General features: G+C 58.5%; 1 protein-coding gene across 7 annotated transcripts in view; it reads left to right on the top strand.

Moving 5' to 3' along the window:
- Positions 1–19,395, top strand: part of DNM2 (dynamin 2) — an 86,337-nt gene that overhangs the window by 66,321 nt on the left and 621 nt on the right. For 2 of the 7 annotated variants that reach the window (XM_028088959.2, XM_028088958.2), the window contains exons 13-21: positions 1,150–1,201; positions 2,155–2,166; positions 6,188–6,301; positions 10,435–10,544; positions 13,055–13,166; positions 13,689–13,853; positions 16,300–16,532; positions 17,441–17,692; positions 18,239–19,157. In XM_028088959.2, coding sequence (XP_027944760.1) covers positions 1,150–1,201; positions 2,155–2,166; positions 6,188–6,301; positions 10,435–10,544; positions 13,055–13,166; positions 13,689–13,853; positions 16,300–16,532; positions 17,441–17,692; positions 18,239–18,305 — 1,117 coding nt within the window. In that variant the 3' untranslated portion in view covers positions 18,306–19,157. Of the gene's footprint in view, positions 1–1,149; positions 1,202–2,154; positions 2,167–6,187; positions 6,302–10,434; positions 10,545–13,054; positions 13,167–13,688; positions 13,854–16,299; positions 16,533–17,440; positions 17,693–18,235; positions 19,158–19,395 lie in introns of those variants that run through there. The other 5 variants (XM_028088956.2, XM_028088955.2, XM_028088961.2 and 2 more) reach the window with 3 other exon arrangements.

Raw genomic sequence — 19,395 nt, 5'->3', positions numbered from 1 at the left:
TGTGTCTTAGTCAGTCCTGTCTCCTTCAGACACTGTTGACCGAACTCCATCCTGTGCTTAGATGTTCTGGGCTGCTTTCTCACTGCCCTCTAAACACAAAAACCAGGGCCCAGAGAAAAAGCTCTATAATGAATTCACTGAATGTTAGGAAAATTGTTGGATAAATTCTTCCCCCGTACTTAATGTTCCAGCCTTTACTGATCTAGGAATAGAAGCCTATTTCCTTAACTCTCTCTCCTTCTCTCTCTCCCTCTCTCCTTTATCCCAACAGCCAGCTTGAACTTTCAGGTACAGCCCCAGAGGCAGCCAGTAAAGGAATGACGCAAGGTGGTTTGCCTTGTCATATTCTGAAAGTTCCTAAAGCAATACGTATTCCTAAAGGAATATCTTATTCCTAAAGCAATACGACAAGAAAAGAAAATAGGATGTCTAAGTTATAGGAGATATCCATTATTTGCAGGTGGCGTTGTGATTGTCCCAGTGGAAAATAGGATGAACAAGGGAGCTGAGTAGGTTCCCACATACAAGACATGTGACCTTCATCTGTGTGGCACAAACTAGCTACGAAACAGGATAGCTGCAGAGGAAAAGAGAGCAGGGACTATAGACAAGGGACCTTAGAGAAACACACCCCGTGGACCTTATCTCTCCTCTGCATTGGGCCAGGAGCCATCCAAGATGTTTTCATGGTGGGCAGCTGTCCCATGGTCTGATCTCCCAGGCTGGCCGGCTCTGTGGTCAGAGCCTTTGAAGACTTGGTGCCGGGGTCAGTGATGGGAAGAGAGGGTGGGAAGAAGCCTCAAGTTTGATCCCCAAACAGCCTGGTGCTCAGGTTACTCTGAAGCCACTACGGCCCCCTCCAAGCCACATGGGAGTCCAGCTTCTCAGGCCCCCGCCTTGGAGGCTCTGGGGCCGTTGACCCCTGGAAATAGCTGGTGCTCTTGGGAGTGGCTGAGGTCAAGGCCTCGAAGCCTCAGTTTACCTAAATACATTTTCTCGTTGCATGAGCCTGACTCTTTCCCTTGGGCAGCCCCTTGTGCGTAAGGGGCTTCTCTCTGCCTCTGCCCTTAGCTGATCCCTTGGCCTCCCCAAGGGGCGGAGTCACTCCCGCGTGTCGCCACACGAGTCCTCTCTCTGCTTTGTTTTCAGCGCCCAGCAGAGGAGCACACAGCTGAACAAGAAGAGAGCCATCCCCAACCAGGTAGCCCACCCCCCTCAGCCCATAGCTCTACCCTTGGGGCCAATGGGCACTTAGGGACCACTGAGCCCAGTGATGGTGCCTGGCTCGTGGCATATCCTACCAGACCCTTTACCCCCACTCCCCAGCCTCTTGAGTCTGTTCAGGTTTTGATGTTTCAGGAAACCCATCTTTGAGCTGAAGCTCTGGCACAGGCTGGGGGGCAGATTTGTACACCCACAAGGCCCCGTCTGACATCCAATGCCACACTTAGAACTTGACCCTTGAGAGAGGGGCAGCCCAGTCACCCATGGGTGTCTGCAGACAAATTGGGTTCCCGGTCCTAGCCCCAGACACTCAGAATCTGTGGGAGGGCCTGGGTGGGAGGCTGCATTGTGATAAGCAGTTCTGGGGGGCCTGAGGGTGCTTTGAGCCCCATACCCGGAAAAGCCCAGAGCCACGGGAAGGGTTTTCTACCTCGATGTCATGCCCCAGCCAGAGGCCTTGGGCATGAACAATATGAACAGCTTCATATATGCCAGTATCAGGTGCCTCTTTTTTTCTTTAAGAAAACACATCATCTTTGCAAAAATTTCTGTCAGTGCCCACCCCGCTTTTCCACATTAGATGGGGTGGGGGTGGGGCAGGGGTGGGGGCTCTGCTATCCTGCACGATTGTAGAGCCCTCTGGAAAAGAAGGATGTAACCACTGCATGATTTTTTGTGCTTGCCGTAGGTAATACATATGTTGTTGCTTTTTTATTTCGGGAGATGATAATGAATTAAATATTAACACCATGAATATAATTAATAGCATGTAATTTTTTTTCTTTTGCTGTTTTTTTCCCCCTGCTCTTCTCTCCTCCCATTTTTTGTGCTTTTCCTGCTTTTTCTCTGTCCCCTCATGTCCCTTACGTTTCTTTTCCTCTGCCTGCTCTTCTTTGATTTACCCACAATCCTAACTTTGCATTTTCAAAGGGGGAGATCTTGGTAAGTACCCACTTAGTGTGGTAGCAAACATTAGAGAACCTGAGAGTGGTGGAGACCCCGCCACCCTGTAATGTCCCTAGAATAACAGAACAACTAAAAATCAAGCTAACCTAAAAACCACCTGCCATGGCCAACGCCTGCCGGACTTTGTGTTGCCCTGGGCGTAAGCCAACTCACACAGACACTAACCTGACCACCATCCTTGTAGGAGGCTCACCCTCCAGCCCATTCCTGACACATTTAGCTAGTTTCCTATAGGTCGGGGATGGCAAATATTCAGCTAACACCTCCCAGGCTTCCCTCCCCTCACCTCCCTGGCCAGGGAAGATTTTGCTTAAGTCCTACTGGAACTCGTTCTTGCTGCTGCCGCCACTCCAGTGCAGACATCATCGTGCCGGAATTTCCTCCTTCTGCACTCACGGCAGACATTACTAATGGATCCAGCACTCTTTCCTTTGTGCCTCTCCCCGGCATTTGCCGGAGGTAGGCATAGCTAATCAATCCTGGCATTCTTTCCTGAGCATGCCACCATTCCCCATTCTGTGGCAGATGTGACTAACTGGTCAAAGAATGCTTTTTCCACGTGGTAGCTTTGCACGTGACACCCCTCCAACACCCATGAAAGACATGACTGATTGATCAGGGAACTCTCTCCTGGATGCTGCCACTATCCTTCTGTCCCCGTGGCAGATACGACGATTGATCAGACTGATCTGTTCCACTTGCTCCATTCTCTTGTATCTGGCCTGTGGCAGACATCACTAATCGATCCTAGCACCCTTTCCGGCTGCGTCCCGGAATTCTCACTAACGTGGCAGCTGCCACGCATTGATCAGTGGGGCCGCCCGCGATGAATGGTATTTGCCATCCCTGTTATAGGGAACACCTCCTCTCCGTGTGTGGCCCAGCCCAGCCCAGTGGGGAGCAGGTGCTTCTCCCATCTGAGAGGTGAGCTGTTTTCAAGGTGCTCACCTCCAGGCGGCGGGCTTCAGCCCCAGCTCTCCACCTCAGAGAGCAAAGCCTGGGCCTCCTTTCTCCGGGATGTTCTCCCACCTCCAGCCCCTGAGGCACTGGGCGCCCCAGCTGCTGCCCTATGGCAGGGATCTTCTGGTGAGCCCCGGAGGTCTTCGCAGTAGCTGAGCTGATCCTGTGCCAGGGCTGCGCTGCACCTGGGGCCTGGAAGGTGCACAGAGAGCCAACGCTGGGCAGGGTTGAGTGGGGGCAGTGGCAGGAGGAATGGCTGGTCCTTAGGCCCGTGGCTCCCATTTTCCCCATGTCGCCCTCAGTGCTCTTTGAACCATTTCCTTCCTCCACACCGCCCAGGGGCCTGCTTCTTGCACCCCAAGAAGTTTAGTCATTTTCCTGCCAGATTCCACGTCCCCAGCCACAAAGCCCAGCCCTGCCACATCCGTCAAGGCTTTGGGGCCCCCAGGTCTCCCAGCCATGGTTTCCATTCCTGCCCCGGGCGATTCAGGCTGAGACCCTCACCCAGGAGGAGGCTGACCCACCCTACCGGCGGGCCCCAGCTTGCTGCTTCCTGCCAGCCACCCGCCTGTGCTGCTCCTGGCGGCCCTTCCTCCCATCCCGGGCGTGCCTGCATGGCTGTCGCTGTGCACCCTGGAGCGTGGGAGCCTGCCTGCCTCTTCTGTCCCCCGCCCCCCTCCTTCTAAGCCAGGCCCCTGGGGCACAAGTCTGGGTTTTGGATGAGGAGGCCCAACTCCCTCGCCTCTAGACTCCGCGCGCGCGTGTGTCTGCAGCCCACGGCTTGCACCTCCCCAGCGTGGGATTTTGTCTCTGACCCCACTTGGCTCCCACACAGACCGCTCTCTGGGCAGTTCGAGGGGAAGGGGACCTTGGAGGCTTCTCCAAGTCTACCCAGCAGCCTCCTGCCTCGAGGCTCAGATGTGCCACATTCCCGGCCTGGCCCGGCAGTGCCTCCACCCCGAGGCCACACCGCCCATTGCGTGGCCAGGGCCCTGTCGGCCAGCTCTGCCCGCTGCTCACTGAGGGTGGCAGCAGGTGAGCTAGGCCCCTGAGAAAGCCGGTGGGGCACATCTGCCCCCTCGGGAGCTGGGCTCAGCCCCAGAGTAGAGAGGCCTCACCATGTGAAGATTTCTCTTCTGGGGAGCATTGACCACCTGTGTTCACCTCCTGCTCCCCTTCCCCTGGTTGTCAGTGACTGAAGTTTAAAAGTATCTAATCTGCCTGGCTTGGGCTAAGGCTAAGCAGGCCCCGCCCTGCCCCCTGGGGTGGGGAAGGAAGGAGCCGGTGTGAACACACAGACCCGCACCGCCCTGGGGCCAGGGACTCCTTCCCAGGTCATGTGCAGAATGGCCTCGGGCCTGAGTGTGAAGACCAGCCTTGCCCTCAGCGTGACCAGACATTCCCCTTTGCCTGGGCCTGGGGGTGGGGGGTGTTCCCAGGACTCCAGATGTTCAGTCCTAAACCAGGGTGCCCTGCAAGGATGAGCGTAGTGGGGCCGGAAGCCTCTGCCCCCTAGCCCGCCAGGCAGCCCGTGGTTGGGCAGGTGCTTCCTGGTGGCCACAGGTCTCCCCAGTGCTCTCATCATCACTAGGAAGACTGGAGAAGGGCTGCCAGGTGGGATCCCGTGCTGTCCCCAGCCTGGGAAAGGGCTTCCGGGTAGTGCAGGGGTCCCTGGGTGCACTCGGGCCACCTCCACCTTCATGGCCTCTGAGGCTCAGAGCCTGATTCCAGCCATAGGAGGCAGGTGGCCCTGTGAAGATTTGACAGGCTTGGGGGCAGGTCAGAGAGCAGGGGATGAAGACCCTCTTGAGACCCACCCATTAGGAAGACATGTAGCCTCCAGAGTCATCCCTGGAGCCCCATCTCCAGAGCTTCTGCCACGCCCCACCCTGGGAGAGGGGGGGGGACTCCACACCAGTCCTTCCCAGCTGTCCTTGGCCGCACGTCTGTAGCTTGGCCCGGTCTGTTGCTGCCTGGTCCCCAGGCGGCCCTGCCTGTGTCTCCATGTGCTTCCCGCTGCCCTGGGGTCCCCAATCCAGACTGATGGGTAGCTCCGGCCCACACATGCCTCATGACCCAGGGAACATAGGACCATGGCCCCCCAGGCTGCCTGCATATAGCTGTCAGGTGAGTCCTCTGTGTAGGCCTGGGTTCTGCCTCCTACTCAGATGACGGCTGTGGCCAGATGAGCCCCATCTGGGGATCTTCCAGCCAGAACCTTAACGTGTCAGAGAAAAGTAGGCCTGCCCCCGGGTTTGAAGCCAGCACGGGGCATGATCCCCCTGCAGGTTCCCCAGGCTCAGACCTTTGGCCCCAGCCCTCTGGGTGGAAGCATCCCTTCCTCCTAATTTCTGGAAAGAGGCTGTGGGGAAGGGAGCCCCAGGACAGAGACTGGCCACGATCCCTGTTCAGTGCAGGTCCCTTTGCCCACCGAGTGTCCTCCTGAGCTGAGTGAGTTGGGCAGATGAGCCAACAGAATGGGCAGCAGAGTTGCCGCTGCGCGTTGAGCCTCTGCTGGTCAGCCACAAAAGGAGAGAGAGAACCACTCCATTTTGTAGCAGGTTCCTCCAGCCTTCCCTCAACAGCCACCTTCCAGAGGGTGCAAGGGGCGGGGTCTGAGGGCGGCATGGTACCTGGGTCTTGCAGGTGTGATTCCTCCAATGGTCACATCCCACGTGACACACGTATGGGCCCGGGACCTTCCCTGGGCCCCTTCTAGCCAGGCATACCCGTTATTGCCTGCGCGAACAGAACCTAACCCCGTGTGTGCAGGGGGTCTTCCAGGGGTCCGCTCCCTGTCAGCCCTGGGCCTGCGAGTGAGTGTGCGTGCCCTGTGTCTGTCTGCCTGGGCATCCCATGTTGGTTGCCAGTGGGAAATGCTTAGGGGTGAGGTGGAGTTGGGTTGCCTGGCTTCAGGCTGGAGGTGTGCCTGCCATGGTCCCTCTTCCTTACCGGGGACAAGGGCCCTGGCCACTGCACAGGGGTGGGCTGGGCGGGGTAGCAGGCGCTGTCCTCTGAGCAACACCCTCCCCCCCAGGTGATCCGCAGGGGCTGGCTGACCATCAACAACATCAGCCTGATGAAGGGCGGTTCCAAGGAGTACTGGTTTGTGCTAACTGCGGAGTCTCTATCCTGGTACAAGGATGAGGAGGTGAGTGGCTGGGGGTCAGGACAGTGGGGCTGGGGTGGGTGGGTGCTCACTCACTCACTCTGGTTCATTCAAGAAAGGCTTCCTGAGCACCGCCAGTATCCCAGAGCTCCGGCAGAGAATGGTAATGGCCAGGCTGGCCCCCTAGGGGTCCAGCCGGATGGCAGCTCCAACCCTCCAGGCTGGAAGGGAGATGGGGGAGGGGAGCCATCAGCGGGCTAGAAACTGATCACAGCCCCCAGAGTCACAGTGAGGCATCCCTGGCTCTCAGTGTGGGCAGGGCCCGAGGTCAGGGGCTCAGGCTCACAGCCAGGCTGCTGAGGTGCTGGGCTTCCAACATCTGCAACCTGCACAGGCTCAGCCGGGCCTGTAGCCTCCTTAGGCCTCTGTTTCCCCATCCACGAAGTAGAGCAGAATGGGCCCCATAACAGGCCTAGCTACAGTGTCTTTCGAGCGGTCCGCAGGTGCTTGTCCTTATCCAAAGGACGTGCGGAGGCCTCTGGGAGCACTGACCGGGGGAGTAGCCCGCAGGCCCCCTCATACCGCAGTCTCCGTGACCCTGTGGGCAAGGGCTGCGAGTCCAGCGGGCAGCCTCGGGCAGCGCCGCTATCTGGGTCCCTGCGCCTCCACACGGGCCCATCCTCCCGTCCCGAGTGGCCCATCGCTTTGCTTCGTTCTCTTAACAACATGGCCGCCGCTTAGTGGCCCCGGAAACGATGCCGCCCCAGGGTGACTGCCTGTTGTGCTGTTGTGGGCTGGGCTGGCTTCTGAGGGTCACCAGCGAGGTGCACTGTGTTTCTCTCATCTTCCTGGGCCTACAGGCTCTCCCCGTTGGCCGGGGCGGTGTTAGGTGTCTGACAGAGGCCCAAGGGAAGGCATCGACAAGTCTGTCTGAGGGCAGGTGGGGATGACGCTTTTGCATTTTCACCCTCCTTCCACCCTCGTTGTCTGAAACCCAGTCTGCTCTGGTGCGTCAGCTGCCAGGCACGCCGAGGGCTGGTCTCCACCTTGGGCCCAGGCCTCTCCGCCCAGGGCGGGAGTGCCAGCCTTGGCCACAGCCTTGGGCAGCTGTAGAGGGACTTCTGGGCCCAGACCCTGTCCCAGCAGTTCGTCGCCAGTCCAGCTTTCAGAGCTCCTTTCAGTGTAGGAGGGGCTCCTTCATTTTCCCGTCGTGTGGGGGTTGAGAGCAGGAGCCCCAGACCCTCCTGTGGGCCCAGACCAGAGGCACGGAAGCGCCGGGCGGGAGGAGCGGGGAGCGCCCGCCGGCAGTAACGAGAACCAGCAGGCCCGTGAAAGGGGCCCTGTGTGCGCCCCAGACACAAAGCAGGCTCAGATCGGGAGGGACCCTCAGAGTTACACACGTGGCCGAGACCCCCCGACGACCAGGCCACCTTCTCAGAGACCCCTCAGAGAGGCAAAACATTATTTCTTTATTTTGAAAAACCACCGAGAGGAAGCAGTTCCAGTGTGGGGTAGGGATAGGGGACTGATTCAGCCAAGAGCCCCCCGACCCCTCAGCGGGCGGCACCCTCCCTCTGCCTCGCCCTGGCACCTCTCCTCCCACCCAGGCCCTTTTGTGACTCCCCAGTCTTTTGTCCAGGTCTCCGCCCCAGTGGGAAGCAGGGCGGTGGGCGCCGACACTCACCTCCGGGTCTGCCTCGCTGTGGAGGCGGCAGCAAGTTTGGGGGGTGCAGGTCCTGACGCGCCGCTTGCCCGAGCCCAGCCTAACCAATGTGCAGACTACTGTACACATTCAGAGCCCCCTGAACAGGTAGTCTGAACACTGGGTTGGCGGGGCCGGCTGTCCATCCTGCAGGCCCCCCAGGGTGGGGGGAGGGGGCAAGTAGGGCCACCGCGCCCCGGCCCCTCGGAGCAGGCGAGGAGGCCACTGCCTGCGCCGATCCACTTCGTCTCTTCTGACGTGGCATGGCTGGGGCCGGCTCGCATCTGGAGAAAGTTGTGGATTTGCAGGAAATCCTAAGGAGGGGGTTGGGGAGCGGGTGGGCGTGGGCGGGAGGGAGGGTTTGGGTCCGTGGCCTGTGTGTGCCGGCGAAGGTCTCTTTGGGGGTCGGGTGGGGGCGGGGTGCGCGCACGGCTCTGCGGCTCTGTGTGTGTTTGTGCTCTGTGTGTGCGTGTCAGCAGCACCAGGAAGGCAGTCGCTGCGCTCTGGGCGGAATCACACTATAAACAGTTCCAGATGTGGCGTCTCGCTCAGGGCCCACAAGGGCTGTGACTCAGTTACTTGGCCTGGCTGGCCGACTGGAAGCTTCCTGCCTCCTGAACACAGCAGGGTGGGGGCAGCAGAGGCCCTTCCACCATCTTCCAGGCGGGGAACCTCTGCCCCGGCCCCTTCTAAAGCCCCCAAGACTTTTCTTGGGGAGGTTGGTGGGGCCCTGGGCCTTGCCTGGAGCCTTTCTTTTCCACCCTCTGTCCTTGGACTCCCAGAATGCAGCCTGAATGGGGGTTTCCCGGCTCCATGGCCCCCGGGCCCCTCTTCTGCCCCTCACTGCAGCTCGGCCGGAAGGAGCACTCTGCCCTGCTTCCTTCTCTGCCAGAGCCCAGTGAATGGACTCTGGAGCCATAGGCGTGAGAGACAAGACACACAAAAGAAAACCCTAGTAGTGCCTCATACACTCACCTTAATCTTCACCTCACACAGGGAGGGCAGGACCCCTGTCCGCCTTTGACAGATGAGGACACTGAGGCAGAGAGGGGCAGTGGCTTGCCCAAGAGCACATGGCCAGGGAGGGGCAGAGCCCATCTGAGCTCCTAAGGCTGCAGGGCCAAGCCCATGCACCAAAGTCTGCTGCTCACTCCTGCCTCTCTTCCTGTCGTCCTGAAACTTGGAGCCAGTCCCCACCTGCTAGGGAGCCCCTGGCCCCCTTCCCCTCAGTCTCTGTGGCTGTTCCAGAATTTGGAGGCAGCAGCACATTGGGCTCTGTTCTGGGGCCTTCTGGTACACAGGGACAAAACAGGTGAAAAGTGAATTCCTGGGTGAGGCCCGGACGTAAAACAAAGGGTGATAGGCAGAACCTGGCTTTGGGGCACATGGGCCTGGCTTCTGAAGTCCCACTGTGGCCCACTCCCCCTGCCCTGTGGCAGCCACCTTCCCTCTCTGAGCGCAGCGCTTCCCTGGCAGAGATGGGGGAAGGTCACTGGAGCGACTGTGGGTCAGGTGGGCCTGGGAGCCAGGGGATCCTGATGCACCCTGATACTGTTCTCTGGTTTCCTGATGTAGAAAACTCATTAATGGCCCCCCCACACACACACGCTGTCCCCATGGGGAGGTCTAAGATGATGCACCTGCAGGGGCCCCGCCCCACGCTGGGGGTACAGTAGGTGCTTAGCCACTGTCGGTGAGTAAACGTTGGCTTCTGTGACCCACATCCTCCCTGAGCTGCTTCCCTGGCAGTCATCAGGACTGAGTGCTGGGCACTCAAGTGGGCACTTCCTGAACAGGACTGCCCTTAGGAAGTGAGTGACACTTCTGTGGCCTTGGAGCTCAGGCATCACGTCGAGGGGCCTCACTTTTCAGCTCCAGGAACTTCTGAAGCTGATGAATTTTAAATCCCAGCCCCACCCCTGAATCATTGCCTGCCCCCACTTGGCCTCAGGCTCCCTCTCTGTAAAATGGGATCACAGTGGTAACTCAGTTACAGGCTCATCATGAAGATGAAGTAGTTAATGGTTTCATTCACGCAACCTGGTGGAGAAGGGGTTGGATTCTGGGTAGAATGAGAGCTGGCCAGTGTCGAGTATCCACAGTGTGTCGGCAATGAACAAAAGAAACGGGAGTCCTTGACCTTGAGTAACTGACAAATCAGGCCGGGTGACAGACGGTAGCCTAAGTCCATGAGCAAGATGATGTGGTGTGTCCAGTTACATGAGGGGAAGTACCAAGAGGAGGAGGAGGATTGGGGGGCGGGGTGAGAGAGAGAGCAAGCAAGCAGGGTGGGGACAGGTCAGGCCTCTCCAGGAGAGTCCCCTCTGCCCAGAAACCTGAAGGACGCATGAGGGAGCCATGTGGGCACTGGGAGGAGGAGCATTCCAGCAAAGGCCCTAGGGTGGCATCCAGCCCAGGGCATCCTCAGATCCTGTTAAACAGTCCGTGGTGACCCCTCCCCTTCCACCCTCAGGAGAAGGAGAAGAAGTACATGCTGCCTCTGGACAACCTTAAAATCCGCGATGTGGAGAAAGGCTTCATGTCCAACAAGCACGTCTTCGCCATCTTCAACACAGAGCAGAGGTGAGGGCCCACCGGGCCAAGGTCACTGGCCTCATTTGGTCATTCAGCGGCATCCACTGAGTGCTTTCTGCATAAGGTCCCTGCCCCGGGATCTCATGTTCTAGAAAGGGAATCACGTAAGAGGCGGAAAACTGCTATGGGTGCTTCCAGCGTGTGGGCAGGGGGGAGGATCTCTGGGCAGAGATGATGAGGTGAGGTGGGAGCCATAGAGGGTTCTGAGCAGAGGAGGGACTGGCCCTGGCTTGGGTGTTCACGGGCGCCCCCCTGGTGGCTGTGGCGGGGGGCACAGTGGGGGTCAGGCTGGAGCTGGGAGACCAGGGCTGATTGGGTGGCACTGGTCCAGGTGGGAGATAGTGGGGGCCAGGCCCAGGTGGGGCTGAGGACGAAGAGGAGGAGGCGGCCTATTCTGAGAGTCAGAGCTGACCAAACTCCTGGTGGATATGGGTGCAAGAGAGGAAGGCGTTTCCTGGGGACCCTGAGCACCTGCAGGGACCGAGCTGCCCTCGCTGAGATGGGGAAGGCAAAGGCAGAGTAAGCTTGGGGACGGTCAGGGGCTGGGTCTGTGCCACACCGAGGGAGAGAGGCCTGTGAGACACCACGTGGGGACGTCGGGGAGGCAGCTGTGTAGGTACAAGAGTCTGGTGTTCTGGAACGAGCTCCCGGCAGGGTGTGAGCTGGGGCGTTGTTACTGCAAGGCCGCGTTCAAAGTCATAGACGGGGTGAGACCCCTGGGTGAGTGTAGACAGAAGGGCCCGGGAGGCCCTTGGTGAATCCACCCCCACGGGCTTTGTGGGTAGACGTTAGCAGAACCAAAGATGCTTTTCTCAGCTTGGGAAGAGGCCCAGCTCTGGCAGGAGGTCCGAGAGCAGGAGGAAGGGCTGAGCGTGGACACATCCTCCCTGCTCCCCCAGGACCACCCTCCCTGCTGCCCGTCGCTGCCATGCTCCCGTCGGTTCGAGGCAAGCCTCATGTCACGTTTTATGTAAGAATAGCTCAATCCAGCCTTGTTCTGGGCTGGCTGAAAGCTCTGGGGCCCACTTTGGCCATCAGCTGGCTCCAGAAATCTCTGCATCTCTTCGGCTTCCCCCTCTCCCCTACCTAAGAAGCCCGAGGGCACGTGGAAGAACCTGGGCTTTGGCCTGGGACAGGCCTGCTGGGAGGCTCTTCCTTGCTGCGTGCAGGGCAGCTGCCCTGCCTCCCTGGCCCCTGATCCCCTGTGCAAGGGGGTGAAGGTCGTACCTAATGTAGCATTTAGGAGTGAGCTTAGGAAAGCCAGAATAACAGTCATGGAAACAAGATGGAAGTTTGGGTTTTCTACGGCTTTACCCTCCAGGGCAGGTGGGGCGGCTCCACAGGCTTCCAGGCCCAGGTGCTCCTACTCCTGAGACTGCCTCCTCCTTTTTCAAGATGGCTGCCCAAGGTCCAGCCATCATGATGTTGCAGGCAGTCCTAGGGAGGAGGAGAAGGAGCAACGAAGGCATGCCCTTCACTCCCTGCGACTCCTTCCAGAAGTCTGAGGGCAGCCGCTCACGGACTGCTAGCCGGCCGTAGCTCTGTCACGAGGCCGTGACTAACCTCAAACTCCGATCTCACACAGAAGCTTCGGGACGGCTTGGCCGTCTTGGCCACACCTGCCTTGTGGAACAGGACGGTGCGTGTGTGGCACAGACCCTGGCCTACAGAACACCGGCCATGAATAGCGTCCATCTGCTTTTCCTCCTGCCTGTGGCTCTGAGCCTGCCTTCTGCTCGCAGACCCACACTCAGCCAGCAGCTCACATGCCTTCACTGGGAGTCTCAGTCGTGTCCTTGGACCGCTCAGTAGCCCTCCGTCCGCCCCAGCCCAGCGCTCAGAAGTTGGGGCACATTCTAGACCTACACTGTCCGATGCAGTAGCCACTGGCCTCATTTAGCGATTTTAAATGTAAATTGACTGAAATAAAATGCAATCCAAATGAACTGCCTTCGTCACCCTAGCACTCTTCGTGGTGCTCACAGGGAATCCACCTGTGGCTTCTTGCCACCACAGCTGACAACATCAGTTGAGAACGATCCTGCCATCACAGAATGTTCTTTCGGACAACTTTGCTGTCACCTCCCTGAAAACACCTTGCTGGGAGCTGCCCAACCAGGGGTGCTGAGGGACACCTGCCCTCTTCTGCGAGTATCTTTGGCAGCCTTTGGCCCCCACAGATGAGCATGAAAGAGGAGCAGTTTCCAGGGAAAAGAGAGGCATTGACTAAAGCCCAAAAACAAAACCCCGCGATGCTGCTAGATGCAGATGCTCGCTGAGCACATGCTCTCCCCTCGGTACGGTTCTGGATGCTGTAGGCACTGACTTGGTGCTCTGTCAGCCCGACAGGATGCCAGTGCTACTGCCATCCCAGGGGTCAGTTTGTGCCTGGGTCAGGTGTGAGTCCCCGTCCATCAGAGCCCAGAGCCCACGCTCCAGCTCCTGCACCCGCCAGGCCCGTGGGCAGGGTCAAGAATGTGCCTCTTCTCTCACTGCAGGAACGTCTACAAGGACCTTCGGCAGATTGAGCTGGCCTGTGATTCCCAGGAGGACGTGGACAGCTGGAAGGCCTCGTTCCTCCGAGCCGGGGTCTACCCCGAGAAGGACCAGGTGAGGAACTGCGCTGCCTGGCCGATGCACCTTGGGCTGAGCTGACCCCTCCTGGGAGAGGAAAGGGTCCAGTGTCTCGCTGGATAGGTCATTTCCAGGCACGTAGCCTGTACTCTCTTGAGCAAACAAAGGAGAAAGGGGGAGAGGGTTCTGCCATCAGGGCCCAGAAGATTCTCCGACTAAAGCCAAGGCCAGGGAGATACGTGGCCTGGGATCCCATCTGTTTTGTTCGCTCTCCTCTTGTCCTTGAGGTGGAGTGAACATGGCTGCCCTCGGCCCCCAAATTAACATGTACCGGTCCCCAGGTGAGAAGGTCTAATTGCCATAGGCCATGGTCACCCCAGGTCCAGGCAGCGCAGGCCATGGGCAGGCAGGGCCCCACAGTGTCGACCTGGCCATCGGGGGCATCCCCAGAAAGCTGGTATTGGGCAGGACAGGGCAAGCGCTTCCCAGAGAATGGGGGCTCCCCACTCTTGCCCCAGGTCACGATCACCCCTCACCATCTGCCCTCTTCCCCTATAGGCAGAAAATGAGGATGGAGTCCAGGAGAACACCTTCTCCATGGACCCGCAACTCGAGCGGCAGGTGGAGACCATCCGCAACCTGGTGGACTCCTATGTGGCCATTATCAACAAGTCCATCCGCGACCTCATGCCAAAGACCATCATGCACCTCATGATCAACAATGTGAGTGCACGGCCCCCGCCAGGGCCTGCCCATCACAGGGGAGGGGGCCGGGGCCGCCACAGCCAGATTTGGCCTGAACACTGTTGGTTTTTGTTTTTAAAGATTTTATTTATTTATTTGAGAGAGAGGGAGGGAGAGCACGAGCAAGGGGAGGGGTAGAGGGAGAAGCAGACGCCCCGTGGAGCAAGGAGCCTAATGCGGAACTTGATCTCAGGACCCCAGGACCATGACCTGAGCCGAAGGCAGACACCCAACTGACTGAGCCACCCAAGCGCCCCGAGATTGTTTGTATAAAATGTAAAATTAGAGTCACTACCTTTTTAACATCAGAATCAGGATTCTCAGCCTCTCTTGGCAAATTGGAAGGTGCAGGCCACATGGGGCTCACTCCCATTTACACAGGTACTTGAAGCTAACACCACACGACTACACTTCCTCTGAATTTTTTTCAGCCTTATAATAACCTTAGGAGAGGGATTGCTGTCATGTCCATTTTATAGACAGGACACGAGGCCTGGCAGGGTCAAGAAACCTGCCCTGAGTCACTCAGAAGAGTGGGAGGTGGGATTAAAACCCAGACTGAGTATGTCCCGAACTGTGGCCTCCTGATGGCCTGCAGCCCAGCCCACCTTCACTCGGGGGCATCACATGCCTCCCCCAGGGCTCCCGAGATGATCAGGGCTTTAGGCTTCTCTTTGGTGAAATGCAGCTATACTAAGGTCTCCCACTCTGGGTTGCTGGGAGGGTGCGGGGGGCCTCTATCTCGGGCCTTCAGCTCAGCTAGGCACTCAGGAATCTGTGTAGACCAGGTCTGGCTTATGTCGTGCCTATAAAAGCTCTCAGTGTAACAGGGTCTAGAGCAAAAATCCCAAATCCCTCTTCTTCACTATGTTCTTCACATTCTCCTTCGGGATGAGCCGTGCTAAGTTTCATGGGTGTGCTGGTCTGTCCCTCGCATATAAATGGGACTTATGATATACTTGCTTCTGCCGCTATGAAATTTAAAATACATACGTGGTTTGGCTCCAAAGATCTATTTGCAGGAATTTTTCCCACAGAGACCTTTGCCCATATTCAAGTTGAGCACATACATGCTTATTATTTTAGCACTGTTGTGTAGTGGCCAAAGATTGGAAGTTTCTGTCCCCTTAGTGGAATCCATTTAGTACCTAACTATTCTATCAAAAAGAAGAGGAGAAGGATTTCCGGGTTGATACTAACTCTCAGTCATGCAGTGGAAAACTGTGGAGCGTAACAGAATGTACAGGAGGGCTCCATTTGTCTAAAAGGGGAGGGAAATGAACTCTCAAGCCTGGTTATTTTTGCAGGTGCTGAAAGTTCATCTGGGAAAAGTCAACATCTATTCTTTAAAAAGACAATGGTAAAAGGAGTCTTTTGTTATGAGTCTGTGTGTTTCAGTCTCAAAACCACTCTTGCCCTGAAGGGGAAAGCTCGGAAAGCATCCCCTCTAAAATCAAGAACAAGCTGGCCATCTCCACTTGTGTTTAAAACCTTCTTGAGGGGCGCCTGGATGGCTCAGTCAGTTGAGCATCTGGCTCTTGGTTTCGGCTCAGGGCATGATCTCGGGTCCTGGGATCAAGTCCCACGTCAGGCTCTACGCTCAGCGGGGAGTCAGCTTGGGGATCCTCTCTCCCTCTGTTCCTCCCCCTGCTCACACGCATTCTTCTCTCCCTCTCTCAAATAAATAAATAAAAATCTTCAAACAAACAAGCAAACTTTCTTGTAGAGTTACTAGCCAGTACAATTCAATAGAAAAATCATTTAGAGGTGTGAAACACTGAAAAAGAATAGGAAAACTTGTTCCTAGTTGGAGAAGCTCCTGGACACATGAACAGGTACCTAGAAACTCCATAAAAGTAACTGAAAAAACTCCTGTATCCTGCAGGAGGTTTTAGGAAGGAACAAATTGTAAAATTAACAGAAACTAGGAGTTTTTTAACGAAAGCCAACTTGAAGACAACAAATGGGAGGAAAGACAGCTGTAAAAGAGGCAGGATTCGAGTTTAATAAGCGTCTTGTGGAATGGTCTGGAAGGACACGTGAAGGGGCCCCCGAGAGACTCGGCAGACAGCTCATGTGCATTTCAAACATCGTCCACATCGCACAGTAAAGTTAAAGACCAGACACCCCGGGGCGCCTGGGTGGCTCAGTTGGTTAAGTGACCGCCTTCAGCTCGGGTCATGATCCCAGGATCCACAGGCTCTCTGCTCAGCGGGAAGCCTGCTTTTCCCTCTGTCACTCCCCCTGCTTGTGTTCCCTCTCTTGCTGTCTCTGTCTCTCGATCTGTGTTAATTAAATAAATAAATAAAATCTTTAAAAAAAAAAAAAGACCAGACAGCCCACCCAGTGTGGCGGATGCTTCTGCAGCCTGTCATAACGGCAGGTGTGGGGGGACGCCCTGACCTCTCTGCCCCTTGCCCCCCAGACAAAGGCCTTCATCCACCATGAGCTGCTGGCCTACCTGTACTCCTCGGCGGACCAGAGCAGCCTCATGGAGGAATCGGCCGACCAGGCCCAGCGGCGGGACGACATGCTGCGCATGTACCATGCACTCAAGGAGGCCCTCAACATCATTGGGGACATCAGCACCAGCACCGTGTCCACGCCTGTGCCCCCGCCCGTCGACGACACCTGGCTCCAGAGCACCGGCAGCCACAGGTCCGAGAGGCCTGGGCGCCTGTAGCCTGCAGAGGCTGCTGCCCACCGGTCCCCCCATGTGTCCTGTCAGGGCCCAGCCCAGGGGCGGGTGGGGTGAAGGGGCCTGAGCCATAGTGGTTGCTGCTCCCCAGCCTGGGCCTGAAGTGACAAGGAGAGAGAAGAAGCGTTGGGTGGAGGGCCCATCTGACTCTTGGTGTTTTCCATCGGTAAAGCCCAAGCGGAAGCCAGAGAGGGCAAGAGGCCGGGGCAGCGGGGGCCATGGGGTCATCATTCTGGAGCACAAAGCGCAGACGAGAATGGCAGGTTGGGGAGGGTCTGCAGCAGCAGCTGGAGGGCATGACTGGCCTGTCCCCAGCCCCCCCAACCACCTCAGAGCTGGCGGGTGGAAATGAGACGCTGGCATGGCATTGCAGAGCCTTAGGCAGGGACACCCGACCAGTGACAGGGCAGGTGGCGGGAGGACAGAGAGTGGGTCAGGGGAATCTGCTAGAAGGTACCGGCCCTGCCGAGGCCTCAAGGAGCCATGGAGTTACTTAGGGAGAGGGAACAGCGGGTGCTCCGGCCCGGTGGGGGAGCCTGTGGGGTACCCAGGGCAGGGGTTTGAATGAGGGTGGACTGGAAGAGGCAGGGAAGCCGGCAGGCCCTGGCAGGGCTGGTGAGAGGGAAGTGGCCCTGGGAGTGAGGTCGGAGGGAAGCAGGAGCCCCTGGTGGCTGAGCAGAGGCGCAGGTAGGCCCTGGCGCAGGTTTTAGGTGGGGGCACAGCCACTGCTAAGCAGGTGACGGTGGGGTGGATGGAGGGGCCCCAGCCAGCGCCACACCCCGGCCCCCTCGGGTTTCCATAGGCACCCCGGCAAGGCTGGCGCTCCCCATCCCCCTTCTCCGGCTCACACCCTCTCCTTCCTTCACAGCCCCACTCCACAGCGCCGACCCATGTCCAGCGCACATCCCCCGGGCCGGCCCCCAGCAGTGAGAGGCCCGACCCCAGGGCCCCCTCTGATTCCCGTGCCAGTGGGGGCAGCAGCCTCCTTCACCGCACCCCCCATCCCGTCCAGGCCTGGACCCCAGAGCGTGTTTGCCAACAACGACCCCTTCTCAGCCCCGCCTCAGGTCCCATCTCGGCCGGCTCGGATTCCACCCGGCATCCCCCCTGGAGTGCCCAGGTAAGGCTGGACGCCCCCCTCACTGCCAGCGCCTTGCGGGGAATGGAGTCTTCATCTGCATGTGGCTGGTGTGAAAACTAAGGCCCAGAGAGGCCAACTTGCTTGCCCAAAGTCACAGAGTGGTGGAGAGTCAGGGTGACTCCGGGGCTCCCAGGCCTGGCCTCTGCCTGAACGGGTGGCCCACCACACAGATTGGGACTCCTCACGTGGGGCCCCTTCTCCTAGTTTTAACCTTGGTTTCCTTACTGAGGACACACGCGTGAGCCGTCGCACACCCCTGCCCTTCCTCACCCTGCCCTGCAGGCCAGGCTCCATTTGCCACCCTTCTCCCATGAGAAACCCAGGGTCCGGGCTGGGCGGGGACTCAGGCGGGGCCGCACAGCTCTAGCTCCTCCGTGGCACTCTAGCAGCTTTTGAGGCATCCGGCATCAGGCAGCACCCTGGGGCGGGGGCGGTGGGGCCTGGGTCCCCTCCCTGGTCCTACTTAGGGCCTCACTGCCGTCTCCCCCTCCCCCTCCCCGTCTGTCTTTATTCTCTTTGCAGCAGAAGACCCCCTGCTGCGCCCAGCCGGCCCACCATTATCCGCCCAGCCGAGCCATCCCTGCTCGACTAGGCTGTGGGGGGGGGGGGGGGTGGCGTGTTCTCAGGGGGTTTTCACACACCTGCCGTGCAGGAGCTTCGGTGGTCTGGGCCCCTCCACTGCCCCTGGCCCTGTCATCCACGTGCCAGGACCAGGCTCCCTGTGGGCAGCCCCCTGACTCTTCCCTAACCTTGGCCCCCATCCCCAGCTGGACACAGCACTGAACGAAGGGGCCCTGGAGCCCCAGGTCAAGGGCGGGAGCTGGGGTGTTGCACTTTGGGGGATGGAGCCACAGGGTAGCAGAGGAGGGAATGCACCCTGGGCACCCTCTCTAATGAGGATTCAGGCTGGGGCCGGGCGGGGGACTCACCTGGGGCTTCTCTGGCCAGGAAAGCCTGAGACCAGGCCTTCTGGAAACTGGGGCAGCAAGAGTGCCTGTACCCCCAGCCCTTCCTGGGGCCCAAGGAGCATGTCCACTTCTCAGCAGCGGGAGCTCCAAGCAGTGAGCCAGGCCCAGCAGGCCCCACGCTGCCCACCCTGCGAGTTGTAAATATTCCTTCCTTGGCCGTATTAACCACACGGCCGAGCCTCGGCTGCCGGAGGTGCCTTCGCCGGGTCCGGAAGCCTCCGTCCTGCCGGCCTCGCTCGCTCCTCCCTGGGTCCCCTCCTCCTCCTAGGTCCCCAGGGTGGCTCGGGCTCAGGGCTGAGTGAGTGGGGAGGCTTTGAGGGGCTCCTGGCTCCCACCCAGGCCTCTCCGACGGGGTGGGCCCCAGGTGGCCCATCGCCGAGCAGACCCTGCTCGCTCCTTGCTCGGTTTGACCACTGTAAGTGCCTGCACTCTGTATCCTATTAATAAACTAAAATAAAGGGAAGAAGCTTCTGGTGGCTGCTGTGTGGGCCTTTTGTGTTGGCGTTCAGGCTGAGCATGTGGACTGCTCGCCTTCCCCCGGCAAGCCTCTGACAAGGACCCCACCTCCCCTCCTACCGTGGGCACGCTCACACCTCACTCCTGGGGCTCTGCTCTTGGGGAGAGCACTTCTTCCAGAGGCAACCATGCTCTAGAGGGAAAATCTCTTGCTTTCCTTAACACGTCAGCAGGGGGGACAAATGTTCGCCACTCTCC

This window comes from Eumetopias jubatus, unplaced genomic scaffold (genome assembly GCF_037043125.1).
Source record: "Eumetopias jubatus isolate StellerSeaLion01/CBP00866 unplaced genomic scaffold, mEumJub1_p1.0 scaffold_1, whole genome shotgun sequence".
NCBI classification, from domain to species: domain Eukaryota; kingdom Metazoa; phylum Chordata; class Mammalia; order Carnivora; family Otariidae; genus Eumetopias; species Eumetopias jubatus.
Note: the sequence above shows the minus strand (reverse complement) of the source record. Positions and strands in the feature narration are given on the sequence as shown.